Source organism: Vigna radiata, chromosome 1 (genome assembly GCF_000741045.1).
Source record: "Vigna radiata var. radiata cultivar VC1973A chromosome 1, Vradiata_ver6, whole genome shotgun sequence".
Lineage (NCBI taxonomy): Eukaryota > Viridiplantae > Streptophyta > Magnoliopsida > Fabales > Fabaceae > Vigna > Vigna radiata.
This window is the reverse complement of record NC_028351.1, coordinates 21,315,010-21,336,913: the sequence shown is the minus strand read 5'-3', so window position 1 is coordinate 21,336,913 and position 21,904 is coordinate 21,315,010. Positions and strand designations below refer to the sequence as shown.

Genomic DNA, 21,904 nt, shown 5'->3' with positions numbered 1-21,904 from the left:
AAAAATCATAGAATCAGCCAAAGTTAGGGTTCGTAGCCTTCTTTCAAAAACTTTACTCTTAAATCTTAATATGTAATTGTCACATCATGCACCTTCCTAGTATTTTCGGCATCGTACCTATACTCTTAATTTTAATATAAAAAACAAAAGAAAAAGGAGAATCTGTCTTCATTCTACATGTGCCATTATTTTATTTTTATTTATTTTTTTGTCTCGTAAGCTTGGATGCTTTAAATTTAATTTATCTCACTAATTTTTTAATCAATTCTTCTACTTCATATATCATGTCTTGTAATTTCTGGAAGTTATAGAAATATTTTGAAACTTAAGAAAATTACATATATCTTAAAGATGTTTAAGAAATATTAAAACATATATCGAAACCTATTACATGAACACATTAAATTTAAGTGTTGAATTCAAAACAAAATATTATTCACCAATAAGAATAGATAAGAAAATAATGATATGATTGAGGATGGATTAACCTATACTCTTTTTTTAATATGATTTAACATATTTAATCCACTTAATCTAAAAAGTAATATTTAGAGATGTAAAAAAAAAAAAATCGTACATACCAATATTCGCGAATAAAGATCGTAATAATAAGAAATGGATATTACCATAAAAAAATCAATTAAAAATATAAGTTTTTAAATTTCAATATACTAAACAATTTGAGAAAAAAATAAATAAAAATATCTAAAATTATAAAAAATTAAAATTTAATTAAACTTTTTTTATGATCTTTTAACCAGTGATATTCACAATCACTCATGTTTATTAATTATTTAAAATTCATATAAAAAAAGTAATTATTGTTCAATGACAACGTCATTTCATAAACTATTATTTTCCATTATCATTTAACAAGTTGCATTAAGATTGAGTTTTGTGTGAAACTCCCCTTTTATGACTTAATAATAAGGCTTACACTTTGTATTAAAGGATGAGTAAGAGGAGTGAAATACTATGTATTAACCCATTTCTTAAGAAATGTTAAAAAACAATATAGTTGTGATATTTGCATGAAAAGACATTTAATTATTTAGTTTTGCTACTTTCATTTTAAACTTTCTTTAATATCATAGTTTCATTACACCACAGCTTCAATACATCATTGAAAAAAATATTCAAATTGCTTTCTTTCTGCACCACATCATCTATTATGTTACTTTCTTTATTTCTCTTAACTATATATATAGATATAACTACATTACCATTTTTTGTTTTGTTTAATCCATTAGTATCAAAGCATTATTTTGCATTGTTTTATTTCTGACGTCATTCTAACTAATTATATATTTGTCAAAGTACCTTCTGTAAACCAATATAATTATTACAAAAAATGTTAAATTATATGTTCATTCCGATAAAGAACAAAATAAATAATTTAGAGATTATGTGATATTATTCTCTAATAACTTTATATTTATCGAAATAAAATAGAACAAATTTTAACTGAATAAGTATTCTTTTTGGTTCGTTGAAATAAAAAGAAAGAAAAGAAATACGGTTTTCAGTTAAAATATCGCTATAAATTTTTAAAAAGTTGAAAGAGCGAAAAATATACAAAATTATACAAAATACGATGATAAAAAAGTCAACGTAAATTTTTTAAGTTAGTAGGGGAGTCAAATATTTTTTTGGACACAAAAGTGTTGTTTTATTGTTATATAATATTTTTTAAAAATATTATTATAATAATTTAAATTTTTTATATTATTACATAGATTTAATTAAGTTTTAAGTTTTTTTATAAATTTAAATATTTTTAATTAAGTCCTGATTAAACATTTTGGGTATTTTAGTATTCAATTTTTATATTTTTTAATTGTTTTTGTTTTTCAATTTTTCACTAATTGAGTGATGTGATTTACTTAATTCGGTTGGTAAAAAGTATAAAGATTTATGATTAATTTAAAATGATATTGAATAATTTAAAGCAATAAGTAACGACAAATGTCTTGGTTGTTATAAGTATTAAGATGGAAGTCACAAATCAAGATGAAGACATCGTTATCATTTTAAATGAAAAAAAAGTCACTGGTTGTTTTCTATTAATAGTATTATTATTTAAAAATAATCACAACACTCCATATTTCATTTTTTTTTTAATATTTGAACAAGTAAACAAAATAATAAAAAAAATTAACCTAGTTAATAAAATAAGTGATGAAAATTCAATTGAAAAAAAATTGAATAGTCAATAAAAATAAAAAGATTTAGTAAAAAAATTAATTTTAAATATCCAAATTTATAAAGACTTAAAATTTAACTAAATCTATTATATATCTTATTTTATCTCGTTAATTGAATTGATTTTTTTTTCTAATTTAAACAATTTCATTTTTTTATACTTCTCTCACATTATTCAATTATTCATATTTCACTCTATAAAAAAGAAATAATCTGTCTCTTCCATATTTTTTTAAGAAAAAGGTTTTTAATTGAGTATAATACATCTTTAAAGTGACATAATTAAAAATAAAAGTAAAGAAAAAACACAATTCACCTCTTTTATTTTATCATATTATTTTTTCTTTAACAAATATGTTTAAGTGTAACTATTAAAAATATATTAAATTTAGAACAATTGAAATATATATGAAAAAATAAGATAGTTAATAATGATGTTTTACTAAATCTGAAAAAAATAATTTACAACAAGTTAAAAAACTTTCAAAATAGTAACATGAGAATAAATAATTTATATATTTTTTAAAATTAATATTTCCTATATTACCTGACCCATTCACTTTTTGCTAGATTATCTTAATTTCGTACATGAAGGGTCCATTTCCTTGGTTGGGTTTTTTCTTTTTTAATCAAAGTATTGTGATGTTTTGTAAATATGTGAATTTTAAAAAAGTTATAAATATGGATTAATTGTGTCCATGTGATATGATTACGATTTTATTGTAAAAAAATCATGTCAAATGAGACCATTTTAATTTAAAGTATTATAAGTTAAAGCCTTATCATATTCACATAAGTTATATTAAAATTGAACTAAAATTACATTATATTAAAATCACTTCAACTTAAAAATATTTTATACTAAAATTGTATTGTGACTTTTTCACAACGTGCCAAGTTAGTACAACTTATTTATATGTTTACTTTTTAAAAAGAAATTGTCCATTTTATTAATTCGAGAAAAAAAATACACTCAATGAAAAAAATTGTCCATTTTTTATTCTGAACAAAATTGGTATACTTTTATTGAGAACTCGTACTTTGATATGTCAGGATGAGAAATCCATTCATTTGATATGGTAATATATCAGTGATTTATAAATTGGTGTAACATGATTGATTAAAAAAAATTGAGAGAGCCATTGCATGTCACTTAAATGTAAAAAAGTGTCAAATTATTATTATTCATTTTTATTTTTGTGAAATGAAAAGTAAATCAAACTAAGATTATACAAAAAGAAAAATGTTGTTCAACAATTTTGTGCGAAGTAATGTTCATCCTTAAACTTAGGCTAAACTTCATTTTAATTTTTAAACAAATGTTTTTTTTTTTATATGACCAAAATCATAGTGTAAAAATTCCACAAGAAACTCTCTTACATTCTAGATCTTCCATTTAAAACACTTTTTCTCCATGTCCATGAATTATGAGGTGCTTGCTTGTAAGTGTAGATGTAGTCCAATAGAGGGAACATCTCTACAAAAAATATTACAACGTTCAAGTTGAGTAAATAGTCAAGATGGTAATAAAAACTATAATGAATACATAATTAATTATCTCATTATTTCATGAGCATCGTTATTTATATCATATTTATGAGTTTTTACTTGATTAGACATAAATTATATACCCGATTACCTTCTTTAATTTATTTAGGATTTCGCTAATATGATTTATATGTTAATTTCTATAATTATAGTTAATCCTTGTTGGCATGAGTCAAAATGATGATATTTTATTCATTCTAAGATAACCTCGGTCATATATGATATTGATCGAAATAATATTATGTAAATATAACATAATTCGATATCATTTTTGGATTATATAGTATATCAGTCTTCGATACTCAATATAATCTAAGTAAAAGTCTTAAAATGTCGTAATGATTTAGGTGACAATGTTAATATGTTATTAAATTTGTATTCTTTGATTAGTTTTAATTAATTTTGGTTTAAAAAATATATGAATATTACTTTATTTAACTGTTAAGTACTATGATATTATTATTGTCATTATTTTGTTTTAAAATTGTATTTATATTTTATTATTATAGGTATTACTAGTGTATTTTTTTTTTATTATAGGTATTATTGGTGTATTTTTCAAAATCCGTTAAAATTTTTAAAAATTCCTTAAACAGATTTCGAAATCGATTTTCAAAAAATTTATTAACATATTTCGATATCCGTTGAAGAAAAGAAGTGGGACATAAAATTTTTTGAATATAAAGAATAGTTTTGGAATTTTAAAAAAATATGGTAGTGAAGGGAGTAATGTGAGATAATGTAGGAAGTAAGCCTCTTCTGTTCATCTTAAAGTATTGAGTCAGATTCGGACAACCAATAAAGGTTAACGTTTGGACCATAATTCCATGCCCCAAAGAATGCAAGTGAATTAGCTTATTTGAAAAATAAAAAAGTAGAAAAGAAAAACAGAATTTAATCTATAGTGTAACCTTTGAATGTGCAGTTTTGAAGGAACTAAATGCCTCCTGAGTTCAAGAAGATGATGCTGATAGATAGAATGAAAAAAGGATTTGATTGTATATATGACTGACTGAATTAACATTATTATGATCTTTCATTATGTGTATGTTATGATATAATAGTATAATAAAAGGTTTATATACAATATGTGATCATTAGTAGCTTCAAGTATCTTACAGAAATACAAGGCTGTACTCTACTAGCCAGCTCAGACCTGATCATAGATCAAAACTCGACAGTCATAGAGACTTAATAATCATATTTACACGTATTTTCAAAATTAATAACATCTTCAAATGGATGAACCAACTTATGAAGAAAACGAAAAGGCTTATTAAAGCTGTACATGTGTTTCACTGATTCAACATTAGCATTAACAGCAGAAGAAGCATAAGAGTACTACTATCATATATACCATGTGTTATGTACTATGTCTGGTGCTTACTATCTCGCATAAGCAACAGGTTTTTCATTTCTTTGTAACCTTGGAACTCTTCTAGTGCATCGGCTGTGGTTTTTCTGGTGGCTATGATCCCAGAAGACATCATGCTCACTTGTTTTGATGCCTCCAGGATCTCACTGGGCCTTCCAATGTTGTTGTTCCAGGTTTCAGGATTTGTAACTCCTTGTGACAGGTGCTGTGAAGTGGAGAAATCTTGACGGAGAGGTGGTGCTTTCTTCAGCATTTGTACAAGCGCACCAACAGCAGCATCATGAGACTTTCTAATGGGAAAGAATCCTCCACCTTCAAATGTCTCAGCCAAAAGACCATGATCTAGAGATTCAGCTCTGCTCATGCACAAGGAATTGCGTTAAAATTGCTAAATTAAAAACACAGTATAGCAAATTTTATGTTATCTATATCTTAAAGACAAGGAAGAAATAACCAGATTGTATGCTTTCTTTCAAGTTTGACACAATACATAGAAATAAAACAACAATTAGTAATTAGCACAAGAATCTAGGTGAAGTTGTGAAAAGAGTCATAAGTTTAAAAGTAGACCTCTATCTTGATGGATAACAAGTTAATGGTCATTCAAAATTAAAATCAAAGCTCAATTAAATAAAATATTCAACTGTAAGATTTACAGGAGTGACTAAATTACATCAAGTCAGAATTATGATCCACAAAAAATACAACAGTGTTCTCATGCATGCAACACTAGAGGCCAAATCAGCCAATTAATCCCTACAATACCTTAAGTAATTCCTAATCTGATACAAAAATATCACCTAATATCTTTTGTCTTCAGTCGTCTCTCAAACCACACTTCAACTATTTTATATCTGTTCAAGGCCAAGAAAATCCTTTCTATCAACAGGGAGCATTCCAAATGATTAAATCTCTTAAATACAGGCTAAACAATAGGTAGCCCTAAGCAACTACTCTGAACAATAACGGATGTATAATTTCGAAATCAAGTTTCATGATAAGAATTTGGATACTATAGAATGTTTAAGTCTCACATCAAGTAATATTGGATAATCGGTGGAGATTTAAGTATTAGATTCTCTCCTATGAACAACTAACTTTTGTACTGAGTTCCCCAAATATTAAAGTGTTTATCAAGGACTGTTCTGCCTCTTAACACCAATCTTTTAATATGGGGTGATTTCCCATGTACTTGGGTGCTTAACATAAGGAATTCATAACTACCTTTGAAAGAACATCAATTTTTATCACTAACATTAGAAATGCATGGACCTTTCCAACAAATGGGAGAACTCCCAACACTAAAGGAGACCAGTTAAGATTTTACCCTAGATAAACCACGGTCCTTTCTCATGAAGTCTAACTTCCACTCTGCAGTAAATGGTGTATCAAGATTGGTTCCAATATCAATATTGTTGATCCTATTTCCAAAGATGACATGAGGATGATCCTCCAAACCACGGCCTCCAATCCAGTGCAGGATGCTTCCATCTTAAAGGTCGTCTCTCTGCCTCTTAACATGTCATGGACCATGTATTGTGAGTAGTCTCCTCATGGATGTTTCAAAGGAATTTCTATGTTAACTATGCAAAGATCAAGCAAAATTGAAAAACTCTAGGTTTTTTCATATTCTTTGTGAATTTCCTTTATCTTTCTCAAAGGATATTTTAAGGCTTGTTTGGTTTGAAAGATGTTCAATTATAATTTCATTCGTAGTTACCAAAATCAGTTTGTAAAGTAAAATTTGCACTTGTTTATATATTGTGAATTTGCCTTATTTCGAATCGATGTAGGATCTCTAACACATCCCTCATGTCGAGGCATATATATCTTGAGTGTAAGACTAGACATTAATAAATGATCCAATAATGTTCAAATAGTGGTGACACAATAGGTTCACTAAAAACAATTCTCGTTATGATAGGTTTCAAATAACATTGATACCATCTTAAGAAATGAACTTTAATTTAAACCTAACTCAACCTTACAGAATTGGCTTGTAAAGTGAGATTTGCAACAATTTATATATTGTAAATTCATCTTATTTTTAGTCGACGTAAAAATCTCCAATATATACAAAAGGTTGGTCTTATATTTGAATCAATGGCATGACAGAACTTATGTCCCAGAATTGTGGATTCCTTAGTACAATTCTACAATCAAAGGGCAGTAGAGGATACATATGATCCTGGTATTCTGACTATCCGACCCTCTCTAATGTTCGACCGGGATTTTAGACATAACTATCTGAACAATCAATTTTTTGCCAGCCAGAGAATCAATAGACCTGTGGAAGGAATAACATGAAGGACTTGTGCAACAATAAATAGATTAATGTTGACTGTTTAAATGTTTTAGTTTAACAAGCTGCTAAAGAAAAAAAAAGGCAGGGCCAGGATATTCAATCACTCCAAATATGCCACATCAATCACTTATTTTTGGAAAGTATATCAATAAATACCGATAAAATAAAGATGGGGTAAAATAATGTAAACGAATCTAAACTATTTCAATAGGATAGTCATTGACACACATATCTTCAAAATTTACAAAATTTTGAGCAGCACTCGTACAGAACCAGAATATTTTTAGAAAAAAAGAATATGCAAAACTTTCACCAAGATATAGGCGAGGCCAAATACTTATGAACATCAAAAGTTGGTGTATTTACCAACTAATGTGAAGATGCTAATCTCTAAAGCGGAAAAGAAGGAAAAGTCATAAACTCTTATACTGCTTGGTAAAACCTGAGCTGAAGATTGAAATAATGAAATTAAAACAATTGAGCTTATTTCTTATTTTGCTTCTATTTTTTAACCTGTTAGTAAATTTTTGTTTCATTCCTAGAGAGATTGTTGGACATAATTTCTAAACCAGACCACCAAGAACCCCACTAGTCTATTAACCTAGACTTTCCCAGACCACAAACATGAAATTCCAGTGGGATGGAAGTGCTCCTGCTCCTCTAACTTGTTCAACCTGAACTACCTGCTTTTAACCCCGTAACGAATCAGATTGCATCCTATTGTGAATAACAAAATATGGTCGAAGAGAAAGACACGTTTTAATTTACAATATCGTAGAATCCACTAGTCATATTTCATAACAATTGTTGTTCTCTCTCCAAGAAGAGCATATTTAGTCACTATTTATGACCATATCTAGCTTATATTCTTTTCTTATGCAATAGATCAACATATAAGCAAGAATAAATGCAATATGCAGTACCTGCTTCCTGGATCCGTAATATCATCATCATCCACATCAAACGGACAAGTAAAATCAGTATCATCAAAATCATCCTGATAAGACCTACTGGAGGGCGAGCTGTTAGACGATATCTTGACTCCAGAATATTTTCGAGACTCATCTTTTCCAAGAGAAAACAGCTGCAAAAAGCAGAAGACACCCTTAACAAATCAAATATATTTTGAACAATGGAAAAAGTCCATCGTGGTTAGCACACAGCATACCTTCTCAGCTGTTGCACCAGTTTGCATAGCATTTGTACATCTACCAATCTTAGCAGTGCCCCTTGAACATCTTAGGGGAGGAGACGGAGGCACATTATGCCTATTGGAATAACCAGGAAAATTAGCAACTTCAGCAGGTATACTGACAGGAGCACTTCCAGATCGTAAAAGTGGTTTGCATGGTAATGGTCCTGAATTATCGGTTGAAGGTGATCGAGAATGATAATAATCATCAAAATTTGTATTCTTCTTTTGAATCAAAGACATCTCAGTTGGATGAGGAGGCAAACTTGCCGGGGGAAAACGCCGCAAACTTGCATTATACACTGAAGAGAGTGATTCTGAATAAGTAGGGGAAGGTAAATAAGATGGAGGTGAGGCTCTATAATGATCGAAACTCAAACTGCGCTGCCTTGAGGATGGCAACGATGATGGAGAGCCATGAGATGGCAAGCCTGCAACAGGAAGAGAAGGAAACCTTCTCCACGGATCAGCCAATGGACTCTCAACATAGTCTGTTATAACTTGTGGGGACATTGGAGTCGAAGGTTCTGAGCTCACACCTGAGACCACGGGGCAATACATCACACTAAGACACAGCCTACCAGAAGAAGTATCCACAGGGGTGAACCCGAATTTCATCATTTCAGCCTCTTCTTTCCGGGTGAAGGGCTCAACAAAAGAAGACACACGGTGAGCTAGGGTAAAATCCCTTATTTGTCCAGATGAATTAAGCTCTCTGAATACTTTATAGGCAGGTAAAAGTCTAAGAGTGGAATACAAAGACCTCAAAAGCAAAGTTGATTTCTTATACGAGTTATGCAAAGAAACACTGCTTGACCTCCTACTGCAAGAACTAGAATCCCTTGTCTTCCTACTTTCATACTGCACAACCCACCTCTCCACAATCTTTTCACTCCTTCCCACAACCCCCAATTCTTCCTGATCAGTGTTCCAGCCAAAAGGGCATCTTTCCTTCAGCGAAGAACTCCTGGGGAGAACCCTTCTTGGAGAGAGACTCGCAGTCACAGGGTCCCAATCCAGAGGTCTCTGCACTAAAATCACATCAATCACTATGCACTCAATGTTGTTCTGGCGCCAGATGTCAATGTTTTCCAACGCCGCCGGGCACTCCCGAAGCGCCAAATTGAACCACTTATCCCTCGGCCGCACACTGGACGAAGATGAAGACGATGAACATGGAGACAAAGCAGCTTGATCACCGTAGAAATTGCGAGAGGACACATAGGGTGCCCTTGATTCGAGTATTATATGAAGACTCTTGGCAAAAAACTCAGTGATTATCTGTTCCATCTTTGCAGCATCAGAGTGTGCATTACCATGAGAGGAAGCCATTATCTTTAGGCGTCAACAACACAGCACAACCCTCAGCAACAAACAAAATCTCCAATTTTCACCGTCAGCTTAGACCACGAATTGGAGTGTGTTTCACTGCATCAAACATCACACAGAACAACTTCAGAAAAAATCAAATGCAACACAGGAACCCATCAAGACTATTGCTATTAACAGCACTCGGTTGCCCAAAAAGAACCCGACAATGTCAAAGGGTGTCTGATTCTAGTAAAACGACAGCAGCGTATAGGGAATTTCCTTTTGAGCAAGCAGGGCCATAGAATTGATAAGAAAGCGCGTGCTTTCTTAAAGGAACAGAATTGTGTATGTGAAGAGAGAAATTGTATGAGAGAGTGAGAGAAGAGAAATTTGATATAGTGTTTACCTGTGGCGTGCATGTGAAAAGGGTTGATGCAAGGTCTTATCTTTGATTATCTTGGCTTGTGTTTGTGTTGTAGGAGTTTACACAAAAACAAGGAAACGAAGGGAAAGCAATATAATGAAGAGTGTTGAGAGAAGCAAAGAAAGTAGGACTGGTTGAAGAGTGGAAAAGTGGGTCCCCTTTGGGTGGCCGTTGTTCGATATACAAGGATTCTTTCTCTCTTTTTTCTCACTTCTGTTTTTATTATAACAACATGTCAATATATACATATAAAATACATTACTTCATATTTTTTTTAAAAATATAAATATTATATTTTAGTATTTTTATTATATAATAAATTATTCGTTGGTAAACTTGTATTTCTTCTCTCTTTTAAATATATTTTTAACCAACAAATCTCAAACTTGTAAGATTATTTGAAATAAATTTATACACTATTAAAAAAAATGATATTATAAAATACGTTTTTAAATGAGTAATTTATTATGTTATTTCACTAAGTATACAAAAATTACAATGGTTTAATAATAAACCTACTCATTATTAAACTTTTCATATCAAAAATAAATTTTTAAATATATTAATAAACTAAGTTAAACTATTAAAAGAAATCACAGGACAAAAAAGTCAAACTCAAACTTTAATTTTTTTAAAGAATGTCAAACTCAAAACTAACAAAGTTTGACCTAATCTAACACATACTTCCTCTTCACCTAAATATTAAAATTTGAAAACTAAAAGGAAAATTCAAACTACTTTCATCGTTAAATTAGAAAAACTAAAAATAAAATTATTTTATTTTATCTTATCTTCTCTCTATTTTTTTAATAGTTTTAAATAATTCATAAATACTTTGAAATCTAATTCTATACATTTTTAGAACAACCACCTTGAATTAAAATTAATCAGTTACTTTCTTCACAATAATACTAAATTACTGCAAGGCCTAATAATATATTAAGAATTCAGTTGGAAAATTAAATATATGAGAATAATCCTAATTATATGATTTTGTTATCTGAAAGCACAAACCTAAAAGAAGATATATATTTATATTTAATATGAAGGATTAAAATACTATAATATATTTTTCTCGTTGTTTTAGAAACATGTTACTATTTTTTAACCAGAAAATAGGTTAAAAAAATGTCAGTATTTTTGAATATTATAAAACAGTTGAAGAAAGGTATGATTGAATTTGTGGGGATGTGATCTGACGCCCCACTGAGTCATAATAGTCTATCGTCTTCTCATTTCCCTAATGCCTCTATCCCATTTGATAGGGTCCGCACCCATATTTATACATGAAAGACAAATTTTCAAGATTTTATACTTTCTAACTATATCTTAGTAATTTTTAAAATAATCTTTTTTTTTCTAAACGTGATTATAAATTATTTGTTTCAAAAAAAAAAACTTAAGAATATGGATTTTTGTAATTTTGGGAATATGTTTTATAAACAGGATTTTTAGAATCAGTTTTCTAAAAAATATAAATATGAAATTCATTAACAAATCTTCTAATATATATACTTTAAATATTTTTTTAGAATATAAATTATAGGTTTTCTAAAGCTTTTAAAATAGATTTTTTTAAAAATTAGCTCTTTTCTTTTCTTACTCTTATAGAAAGCAATAAAAAAATGAAGGTATAAAATCAATTAATTAGTAGTGACAAAGTATTTCTCAATATAATGGATATGTATTTATAAACTTTTAGATCATTCAATAAAATTACAAAAATAATTAAGTATGAAATGTTGTTGATTATTGAGTATCTATATAAGATATCATTATTTCATTTAAGCATGACTAATATCTCATTCATATATATATAAAGTGGGTGGTGCAGTGATGGAAGTTACATTTTTTTTCTATTCGTATGGACTGCTGTTAGTAATAATGAGGTACAAGAAGAAACAAAACTATCTACAGAAAAGAGTAAAATGGTAATAGTTGCACGACACCCATGGTAAGAACCCGGGCCTATGGCCCATTCCTTTTTTCCTTATCTGTCTTCTTTTTATCTTCTTCTCATTCCCATTTATACCTGTCTATCTTTTCTCTCTCTTTTTAATTTTGTGTTCCCAATTCTTTTTTAATTTTCTCATTTATTTATTAGACAATTCTTTTAGTTAACTCTTTTGTCATCTTTTAATGTAGGCTTGTTAAATCAAAGTTTTTTTAAAATAAAATTATTTTATTAGTAATAATATTCTAATATGTTATTTTATTCGGATTATATTTTTTAAGATAATTTTGTATTTAACCTTATAATTTAAAAAGTAATTTTTAAATATTCTTATTTGAAATTATAGAAAATATCCATGGTTAATTACTATCTATTCTCATCCCTACCAAAGAGTGTTCTAAAAAGAATGGAAGAATAATGATGTACAAACAAAATTAAAGTTACATAATAAAATTAAAAAAAAATAATAATGCATTGTAGGGGACTTTTTCCTACACTCCCATTGTCTACTATTTTCATCTTCAAACGCCATCATGTCGTCACTTCATTGCTATTACCACTCTTCTACTTCTTCATTATCCTCTCTTCCCTTTCTTTCCACGTCCCCAACCCCATGACTTCCATTTTGCTTCCATTTCGAAATCGTGAGAGAGAGGTTTGCTTAATTTTTTTTTTTCTATTTGAAAGACCAATGCAATTATCTTTGGTTGAAGTTCTCTAGATGTAATTTGTCACTTGGTACTTTAAATATTTGCAAGCCTTTCGGTTTCAACTCTTATTGTCTTTTGGGTTAATGAAAAATTTTAATTTTTGATAGATATGCTTTTAATATTTTTTTGTATATTTACGCTATAATTTTTTTTTTATGTTTGATATATGTTGCATTAGTATTTGACATATTTACTTATTATAAGAATAACATATTTTTATATATATAAATTTTGATTTATTCCATGTTTGATAAATATAATTTGTTTCTTTTGTGTTGGATTTATGGTATCTTTTGTAGGTTTAATCAGTAAAAAGAAAAAAAAAATTAAGAAAAACCTTATATTGGGTTTTCGTTATAACCATAACAAAAGCATAAAGTTGTATTTGGTTTTAGTTTTAGAAGAACTAAAGTCTAATTTCCTTTTTGATTAAGAATATTATTTAATTCTAAGAGTATTTGATCTCAATTTTTATATTAATTGAGACAAAATATCGGTTCTTGTAAATATTGAGATCAAATATTCTTAAAATTAAATAATATTTTTTAAAATAAAAAAGAGTTTAGGCTTAAGTTGTTATTTGAATTGAAGTCCAATCCACACTTTTTTATATTTTTTATTAATTATTTATGGGGGGTTACTCCCTCCACCTCCCCATTTGCTTCCTCCACTTTCCCATTTTTCAGCATTTTTATTTTAATTACAAATATAACCTTTTGTTTTCCTTTTTTAACCTTTATAGTTTTTTATTTTTTTACTTATTTACCAAAACCCTACTTTATCTTTGATCTCTCACCCCCTCCCAAATTTCAGATTTGAGATATAGAATAAAAATGATTTTACGAGAATAACATGCACACCATGATGATGTGAAGTATGAGGAGCCAAGGGTTGATTGTCAAGCTTTTCAATATCATTAGACGACTTTTTGGATCTTTTCTTCACCAGAAAGAATGCCACTAGTGCCGCAACAACCAGGATGGAGGTTACTATTCCAGCAATGCCACCACCTCCAATACCAGATTTTTTGCCTTCATCGTCACTTGAGCCAGTATCTGATGGGGTATGTCCCCCATATTTGTGATTTCGATTTCTTGGTACTACTGGAGGTGTCCCAGGAGGAGGTGGGGGTGCAGTCCTGAGCTCCAATCATTACCATCCTTTCTGTCATTAAATGTGACCATTTTCAAGATTTATAGAATTTATAACAAAATAAAAAGTGCCGCTAATGACAATGCTTACTGCAGGTTTATGTTATTCAATTGTTTTGGTATCCAACCTGTAAAATGATTATTTCCCACATTCCTGAAATAAATTTAAGAACATAAATTAAACTGAAAAGATATTTCTTTAGAAATATAGGAAAGAACATTCCAAGCATATATATGAAACAGAAACACACAGAGTTTCCAGAGGCAGATTAGCAAGGACATTAATGGTGCCTGTAAACTGGTTGTTTTGCAGATACCTACATAATAGTAAACAAGTCAAGTCAGAATGCAATCAACACCGTGTAAACATAAGCAGAAGAATGGAAAAAGAAAAAAAGAAAAGTCAGACATTTACATGGTGCTTATGCTAGAAAGCGAGCTCAAAGTCTGAGGCAGGTCACCTTAAAAGAATTGAACGAGAGATCCTTGCAACAAACAATAGATATTATAAATTGGCCTTGAATCGTCACTAAAGCAATTCTAGCATACTAGACGGATGTCGACATTCATTTGTCCTTAAACGGATCCGTTGACGAATGTCAACGTCCGTTTAAGCGGTTTCACAATTTAGGGATTATGTACCTCGCGTCGCCTTTTTCACAGTCACTGTAATTTGTTAAAGCTCTGGTAGATTTGAGTGTACCACGGCCAATCCTACATAGTTTTATTATCAATGACTTGCCAAAGTTTTACATAAACAATAGCAATGAAAAAAAATAAGAGAAAAATTTTCTAAAAGAAAGAATGAAATCGAAACCTGAAGGGAAAATAGAATAAATAGATTGTGTGGGGTGAATGGCTGAGATTATTAAATTTTAATGTTAAATATAAATATTTTTACTAAAGGATATAATAGGAATGAAAAAAATAAAGTAAAGGGTAAAAGTGGAAAGAGGAGGTGGAGGAAACAAATGGGGAGGTGCAGGGAGCAACGCCCTTATTTATGGTTTCATGCTTTGGTGAGAACCGAAGAATAATAAGGACCTTTATATTTCGGTTGTAACCAAAGTCATAAAGACAATATATTTTATCTTGTGTAGATATGCTTCGATTATAGAAATGAAACTCAATATCCAAAATAAACCAATGCCAAAACTCTTCCTGTTGTGACAGTCAATTTTAAACTTTTTCTTGGTTTTCATGTTACTCACATCAACCCATGCAAGAACTATCTCCACCATAAGTTCAAACTTATTCTGAGAATACATAGGAGTCGAGTTAGTGCGCATTGGTCTAAACACTCTGCGTCAGTCACATAGTTGGGTCTTGCTCAACCACCAAATACATGAAAAAGGTTCTCTACCTACCAAATCATAAAGTTATTAAATGCAACAAATTCGCTATCAAAACCATCACCAACCTCATGTTCCATAACCATAATCACCATGTTAAAGTTCCTTCGACAACCACTAAGTCTCAACTATCAAGGAGTACGAGTTTATCTGCAACAACACTCCCAACATTCTTCATCAACAATAGCTGCAAGCTCCACCATGATTGTAATGTGGAGTAAAAATAAGAGCATAAACCAAAATGTGAAGGTTAAAATCCAACCAGCAACAAACAATGGAAATAATGGCCTGTAGGGATGTAAGAATGGATGTTCGTGATGGAGGAAACGAAGGAAGTATGCCACATTAGAAAAATGAAGAAGAATATGGGTTTCTCCCTACACCTCCATCCTTCTTCCTACACCTCCAAAAAGATGTATTTGCCTTTCATTTAATAAAAATAAATAAATAAAGATTTACATGCACTCCTTTCCGCATTTTTTCATTCCTCTACTCTTTCGTTCTTCTTTTTTCATGGTCTTTCTCGTGGTTCCTGGTGTGGTGGGTGTTGTTCTCATGATCCCTACTTTGTGGTGGTGGTGGCGATCACTGGTGGTGATACGGTTAGAATTTGTTCATGTTACATGGTGTGAGTTGTGTGCTCAGGTAAGGTAAAAACCATGCTGAATTTTGAAATTTGTTGAATGCTTAAATGACTTTATAAATCCTATTAAGATATCGTTGACTTTCAAAAGTCAATTAAGGGTTTCGTGAATTTCGAAATCTATCAAATTCTTAACCAACTTTCGAAAGTTAGTGAGCTCTTAATCAAATTTTGCAAGCTTGTTAAGGTTCAACGAATTTCAAAATCAATCAAATCCTTAATTGATTTTCGAAATTCTGGTAAGAGTTTGTCGACTTTCAAAAGCCAGTTAAGGATTTGACGAATTTTGAAAGTCGATTAAGAGTTTAAAGAATTTCGAAATCTGTTAAATCCTTAACCGAATTTCGAAATTCGGTTAAGAGCTCGCTGACTTCGAAAGCTAGTTAAGAATTTGATAGATTCTGAATGTCGGTTAAGGGTTCAATAGATTTTAAAATCTGTCAAATCTTTAACCAATTTTCAAAAATCGATAAACTCTTAATCAGATTTCGAAAATTAGTTAAAGATTTGATAAATTTCAAAATCCATTAAACTCGTAACTGACTTCCGAAATTCTGCCAAAGATAAACGAAATAAAAAAAAAAAGATGCATGCAAATATTTATTTATTTACTTTAATTAAATGAAAGGACAAATACTTTTTTTTGAGGTGCGAGACAAAGAGATGGAGGTGTTAGCCCCCAACCCCCACCCCCCCCAATACAAAATTTGGTTTTATACAATCTAAATCCAACACACTTATGTGGATTTTGATATCCTATTATGAGTAAATTTTTATTATTCACTAGATTTTGAAATTTGCTTTTGTTAACTTTTTTTGTTTTGTCAGATTTTGGAATTTAATTATGTGTGAAAATTTTGTTCATTGAATTTCAAAATCTTATTATGTGTGAATTTTATTTGTTCAACAAATTTTGAAATCGACGAAATGTCAAATTTTTTTCACTTAATTTTAGAATTAGGTTACGTGTTAATTTTTTTTTCATCAGATTTTAAAATTTTGATTAAGTATCAATTTTCGTTTATTTATCAAATTTTAAATTTTGGTTATATGATTTCCTCTTATTGGATTTCCTTGGGAGTATTATTGGATTGGGTTGCTCCCTCCACTTCTCCGTTTCCACCCTTCATCTTCCCTCTGCAACTTTTTTTATATTACTAATTTTTTTTTTTTTTACTTTATTTTTACTTTTTAACCCTATTTAATTAAGGAATCCTAGATTTTTACTTTCCAATTTTCTACTTTCACTTATGGTCGCCCCACCTCCCCTTCTCACCCTAGATCTGTTTTCCTTTCTCACCTCATCCAAATCTGTTTCATTTTTTTTTGTAAAACTCTTACTTCCAACTCTCCCAGTCCTCTCTTCCGTTTGTGCGTGGTTCTTTGTAGCTTTTGGTGTGTGCGGCGACGGTGCGGCGAGTGTGTTCGGTGGTTTGATGTTTCCCTTTTGGTCTACGAGAGGTTAGTTTCTTTGTTTCTTCCGCATGATAGAAGCTTGTTTTATAAACGTATGTAATATAGTGTTGCTTCTGTATGTGTGCGTCTGTTGCTGCTTTTCTGAGTGAGGTTTTCTGTGTGCATATGGGAGGAAGACGTCCAGGCCTGAACGGATGTCGCACATCCGTTTGACCCTGAAACGAATGTCGATATCCGTCGAAGTTGATTCCAGATTCTAGTCGAAGGAAGAGCAAAATCACGAGCAACTATTTTCAACAGGCCTTCTTCACTGAACTCACTCAATGCGTCCATGGTACGACATCGTTTTTCCTTTTTCTTTCCATGTTTTGAGTACGTTCGTCTAAGGTAAAGACTTAGTCGTTTTTATTTCACAGGTTTGTCGGTTGAAGAGACCGTATGATTTGTGGGAAGAGAACTCTGACATTGGATTTGTTTTGATGAAGGTATTACTGTTGTGTTGGGTGAGTAGGTTTTAATCCTAAAAATATATTGAAAGATAAATTAAAAATAGAAAAATAGAACGAGGGATAAAAGAAAAAGAGGGAGGTGGAGTAGGAAACGGGGAGGTGGAGGGAGTAACCTGTTGAATTTCCACGTGTGTCCTGAATTTGATACACCCCATATCTCCCATACAATATCTATTTATTTATTTTATATATTTTTTGTAGAGGTAAAATGAGAATTACAGCAAAAGTTAGAGGTGCAGGAAGAAATCCCTGCATAGAATGACTAAGAAAAACTTTACTGGGCCTTAGAAGGATTTTGGGCCATAACTGGATATCTATAGTTTTTCTTGTACTTCATATTCAGTGGGTTTCTCTTCACACCCCTAAACTATTTCTTCAAATTGAAGTCAATATGATTAATAATATTATTGTTATGGACACCATCCTCCTATTTTTGTAAATTGCTAGAATATTATTTTCATGTCATAATAATTTTTTTAACGAATTAAGATGAATGTATTCTTTTAGACAAACTAAATTATAATTTTGGCCCCTTTTAATTACTTGATCCACACTTTTTTTATTCTATTTTTTTATAAATCTAGTCATCGCATTAATGATTCTACTCTTAATTATAATTTTTGTTTATCAATTTACTATTTGTGACTGCATTTAAGGGATAATTGAATAAGCCATCAGTGGATTGTACTTTCATAAGAAATTACGGATCATTACAATAATAGACTCTATAACGTGATTGTAGAGTCATTTCTCCCATGCAAAGTTAAATAATTCTTACTCTAAAAACTTCCTTAATAACTTACACTGGAAATACGTTTACTGAAAAAATGACAAGTTTTTTTGCCTGTGATTAACAAGCAATATTACAAATAACACATTTCTAATGACACTTTAACTAACATATCGGCTCATTTTAATTAAATCTGTTTTTCTTTTCTTTTTATAATTCTTGTAATCTAAAAAAAATGTTTTATCCAAACATAAAAAAAAATATTTAAAAAATAAAATAAAATGTGATTGAGTATTTTACAGTAATAAGATAAAACTAAAATAGTTTACCAAGTAGACGATTTAAAATTGTTAATGGTATGTTTAACCATATATGCTATAGAGAAAGTAATATAAATACTTTTCAAATTACAAGTACTACAAATATCAAATTTAAATTTTGGGACTAGAAGCAAACTTAATTAATATAAAAAAAAACACTAGAAAATCAACTTAAGCTCGGTAGCAAAGTGAATCTGCAGAATGAATAGAAGCCAAACTTGTAGCTTAATATTTTCAAGAAAAAAGTGGACTTCATTGGAAGAATACTCGGAGAGAAACAAAAATATACGTACATAGCTTGTATATTACTGGATGAAAAAAAAAGATAATTAATTTGATTGTAAATGGATGAACATATGCAGAAGACACAATAGAAGTGGAATTAAACCTATACATTTTACACTTTTACATTAAAATAGTGAAATGCAATAGTTTTTTTTTTCTTAAAAACAAATCAAAAATCGACAGCGTACGGATCTTTGTAAGAAAAACATAAAGTGGTTTCCAAGAACCTCTCCCACGTAATTCTTATCAAAGCATGGTGACAAGAAGATTTGATTTTAGCATCTTTGTTGAAAGAGATGTTCTTACGAAGTAGATTGGTTGCTATTGGAATCTGAGAACGAGATTACGATCTTACTACTTGCATTTATATTAACTCCATCATTACGTGTAGTCCATGTCATCTATTAAAGTTAAAGAACATGTCAACTTACATAAACTCATATACAATAAATTTGTTAAATTTTCATTTGGATAAATGTCACGGAATAAAATATGTGATTAGTGGTATAATGTAATAATTATATGTTTCATCTAGTAAAACACAACCTCCAAACCCATAAAATGATAAATTTTATTATCATAACTTCAAAATATTCTTTCAATATTACGTTTTCTTATATTGAGATTCTTTTTTTTTTTTTTAATTAAATTTCATTTATTAATATAAATAATTAAAATATACAAGGCAATTTTAACCAGATTTAACTTATCTGTCAAAAAAAAAAACTTAATGAGATATTTTTGTAATATCATAGAAAAGTTGTATATAAATATTACATGCTTGTTAGAGATTTGATTTATTCTGTTAATATGGCGATATTAATGAAGAAAAAAAAAACAATTTATAAGCTATGAAGACTAAGATGTATATAGTGATAATTCTTCGTTTTTATAAAATATAAGTTTTTCTTAATAGCTTGTGAACGATATATGTTGGCAAATGTATTAAAGACTAGGTTCATTATTTACGACTTTTTATATCTTAGTTCTAATATAATTTTGGACAAGGTGGTCAATTGGACATGTTATATTTCTTTCCCTTTAATAGTAAATACAAAAACAATATATCAGGAGATTCAGGATGATATCAGTATATTTTTGTATGACGAGTTATAATCATATATGTAAAATGTTTTATAACTTTTTCATACTTATTTATGGATTAATTTATAGATAACTTAGGTAGTAGGTAAGTTACTTAGGCGAGTGTATATATATATATTAGCTATGTATTATTAGTTGGTGAATAATTTCTGAATAAAGAAAATGCAAATGAGTGTGATGAGAATCTTTGTACATTTTTTCTTGGTCGAGTCTTGATGATTTGAAAGAAAGAATGAAAAATGATAGGTTGGATATGGCGAATCATTCAAATAATATGTTAAAGAAAATGAAAGTTTTATCGAGGCATGGATGGTATATGATACATCAAGTGGGATGACCTAATAATATAATAAAGGCGAAGAACAATGACCAAACCACAGAAACAAAAAGAAGAAAAAAGAAAGGTAGCAAAGCCAAAAAGCGATGATTCAAATACTGAAAAGCTCCAAAAAAAATCAAACATGAGATCTTTGGACCAATCAACCACTATTGCTCCTTCTTCCCATGGCCATCTCCTGTTAACATCACACGTACTTTGCAATTGTGTGTTAGAGGTTTAGGGGTATGAAGGAAGAAAGTAGAAGTGGCGTTTAAAATGTAGACATGTGGCTGGGAAGTCCCAGTCATGGCGTGTGAAGCACCATACATATAAGTGGGAGAAAAAAAAGACCAAGGATTAAAGAGAGCAGTAACAGGTGAAGGATTATCCATTGCGATTATGGAGCTGGTAGCCGCAATTGCAAAACCCTATATTAATGCATGTTGCCACTTATATATATATATATATATATATATATATATATACATGTAGACACACAAGTTAAGCAAACATTCAGTCTTTCACTTGTTAAATCAACCACTTGTGACTTCTGAGTGTGTCTGGAACGGTGAAGAATAGGATAAAATCAGCAACATCTTCACTAATATACATATCACAAGTGTTAACATAAAAAAAGAAATTAAATATACTTTAGTTCCAAAACTTTAAAATCACAGTAGAATTTATTAAAATATTGATATATTTTGATTTCTATACTTTAAAAAATTATATATATATATATATATATATATATATATATATGTTTATGTCAGAAAAACTTTTTTATATTAGTTAAAAGAAAAATTTATATAGATTTTTAACCAGTATAAAAATAGTGATATAAAAAGTATTCGATTTTGTATACTAGTTTCATAATTAATATATAAATTTATTTTTTATACTAGTTATATTGGTTCTCAAATCGATTTAGAAAGTTTGTTAGGAAAAGAAGAAAAAATCGATGTATGGTCCATATTTTTTATAAACGCTCTAATTGGTATAAAAAGTCCAATTTTTATATTGAGTATAACTTTAACTAGTGTAAAAAATGTAA

General features: G+C 29.7%; 1 protein-coding gene and 2 long non-coding RNA genes across 4 annotated transcripts; 1 reads left to right on the top strand and 2 right to left on the bottom strand.

Annotated features, from left to right (window-relative positions):
- Positions 1–4,816: 4,816 nt before the first annotated feature.
- On the bottom strand, positions 4,817–10,537 carry LOC106774683 (autophagy-related protein 13b). 2 transcript variants are annotated; one of them, XM_014661729.2, is made up of 4 exons: positions 10,340–10,532; positions 8,599–10,050; positions 8,354–8,514; positions 4,817–5,481 (listed from the first exon to the last, which is right to left on the bottom strand). In XM_014661729.2, exons 2-4 carry the CDS (start codon positions 9,952–9,954, stop codon positions 5,121–5,123), a joined length of 1,878 nt encoding a protein of 625 aa, XP_014517215.1. In that variant the 5' UTR covers positions 9,955–10,050; positions 10,340–10,532; the 3' UTR covers positions 4,817–5,120. The 2 variants fall into 2 exon arrangements, with proteins under 2 accessions (XP_014517215.1, XP_022641998.1); XM_022786277.1 differs by lacking the exon at positions 4,817–5,481 and adding an exon at positions 5,512–6,638 and having other exon boundaries at positions 10,340–10,537.
- Positions 10,538–13,933: 3,396 nt separating this feature from the next.
- LOC106769382 lies at positions 13,934–14,632 on the bottom strand. The gene is made up of 3 exons (XR_001376326.2): positions 14,588–14,632; positions 14,424–14,489; positions 13,934–14,326 (listed from the first exon to the last, which is right to left on the bottom strand). It is a non-coding gene; the product is annotated as an uncharacterized LOC106769382 (long non-coding RNA).
- Positions 14,633–17,187: 2,555 nt separating this feature from the next.
- Positions 17,188–18,620, top strand: LOC106768943. The gene is made up of 3 exons (XR_001376293.2): positions 17,188–17,628; positions 17,760–17,917; positions 18,000–18,620. It is a non-coding gene; the product is annotated as an uncharacterized LOC106768943 (long non-coding RNA).
- Positions 18,621–21,904: the final 3,284 nt, after the last annotated feature.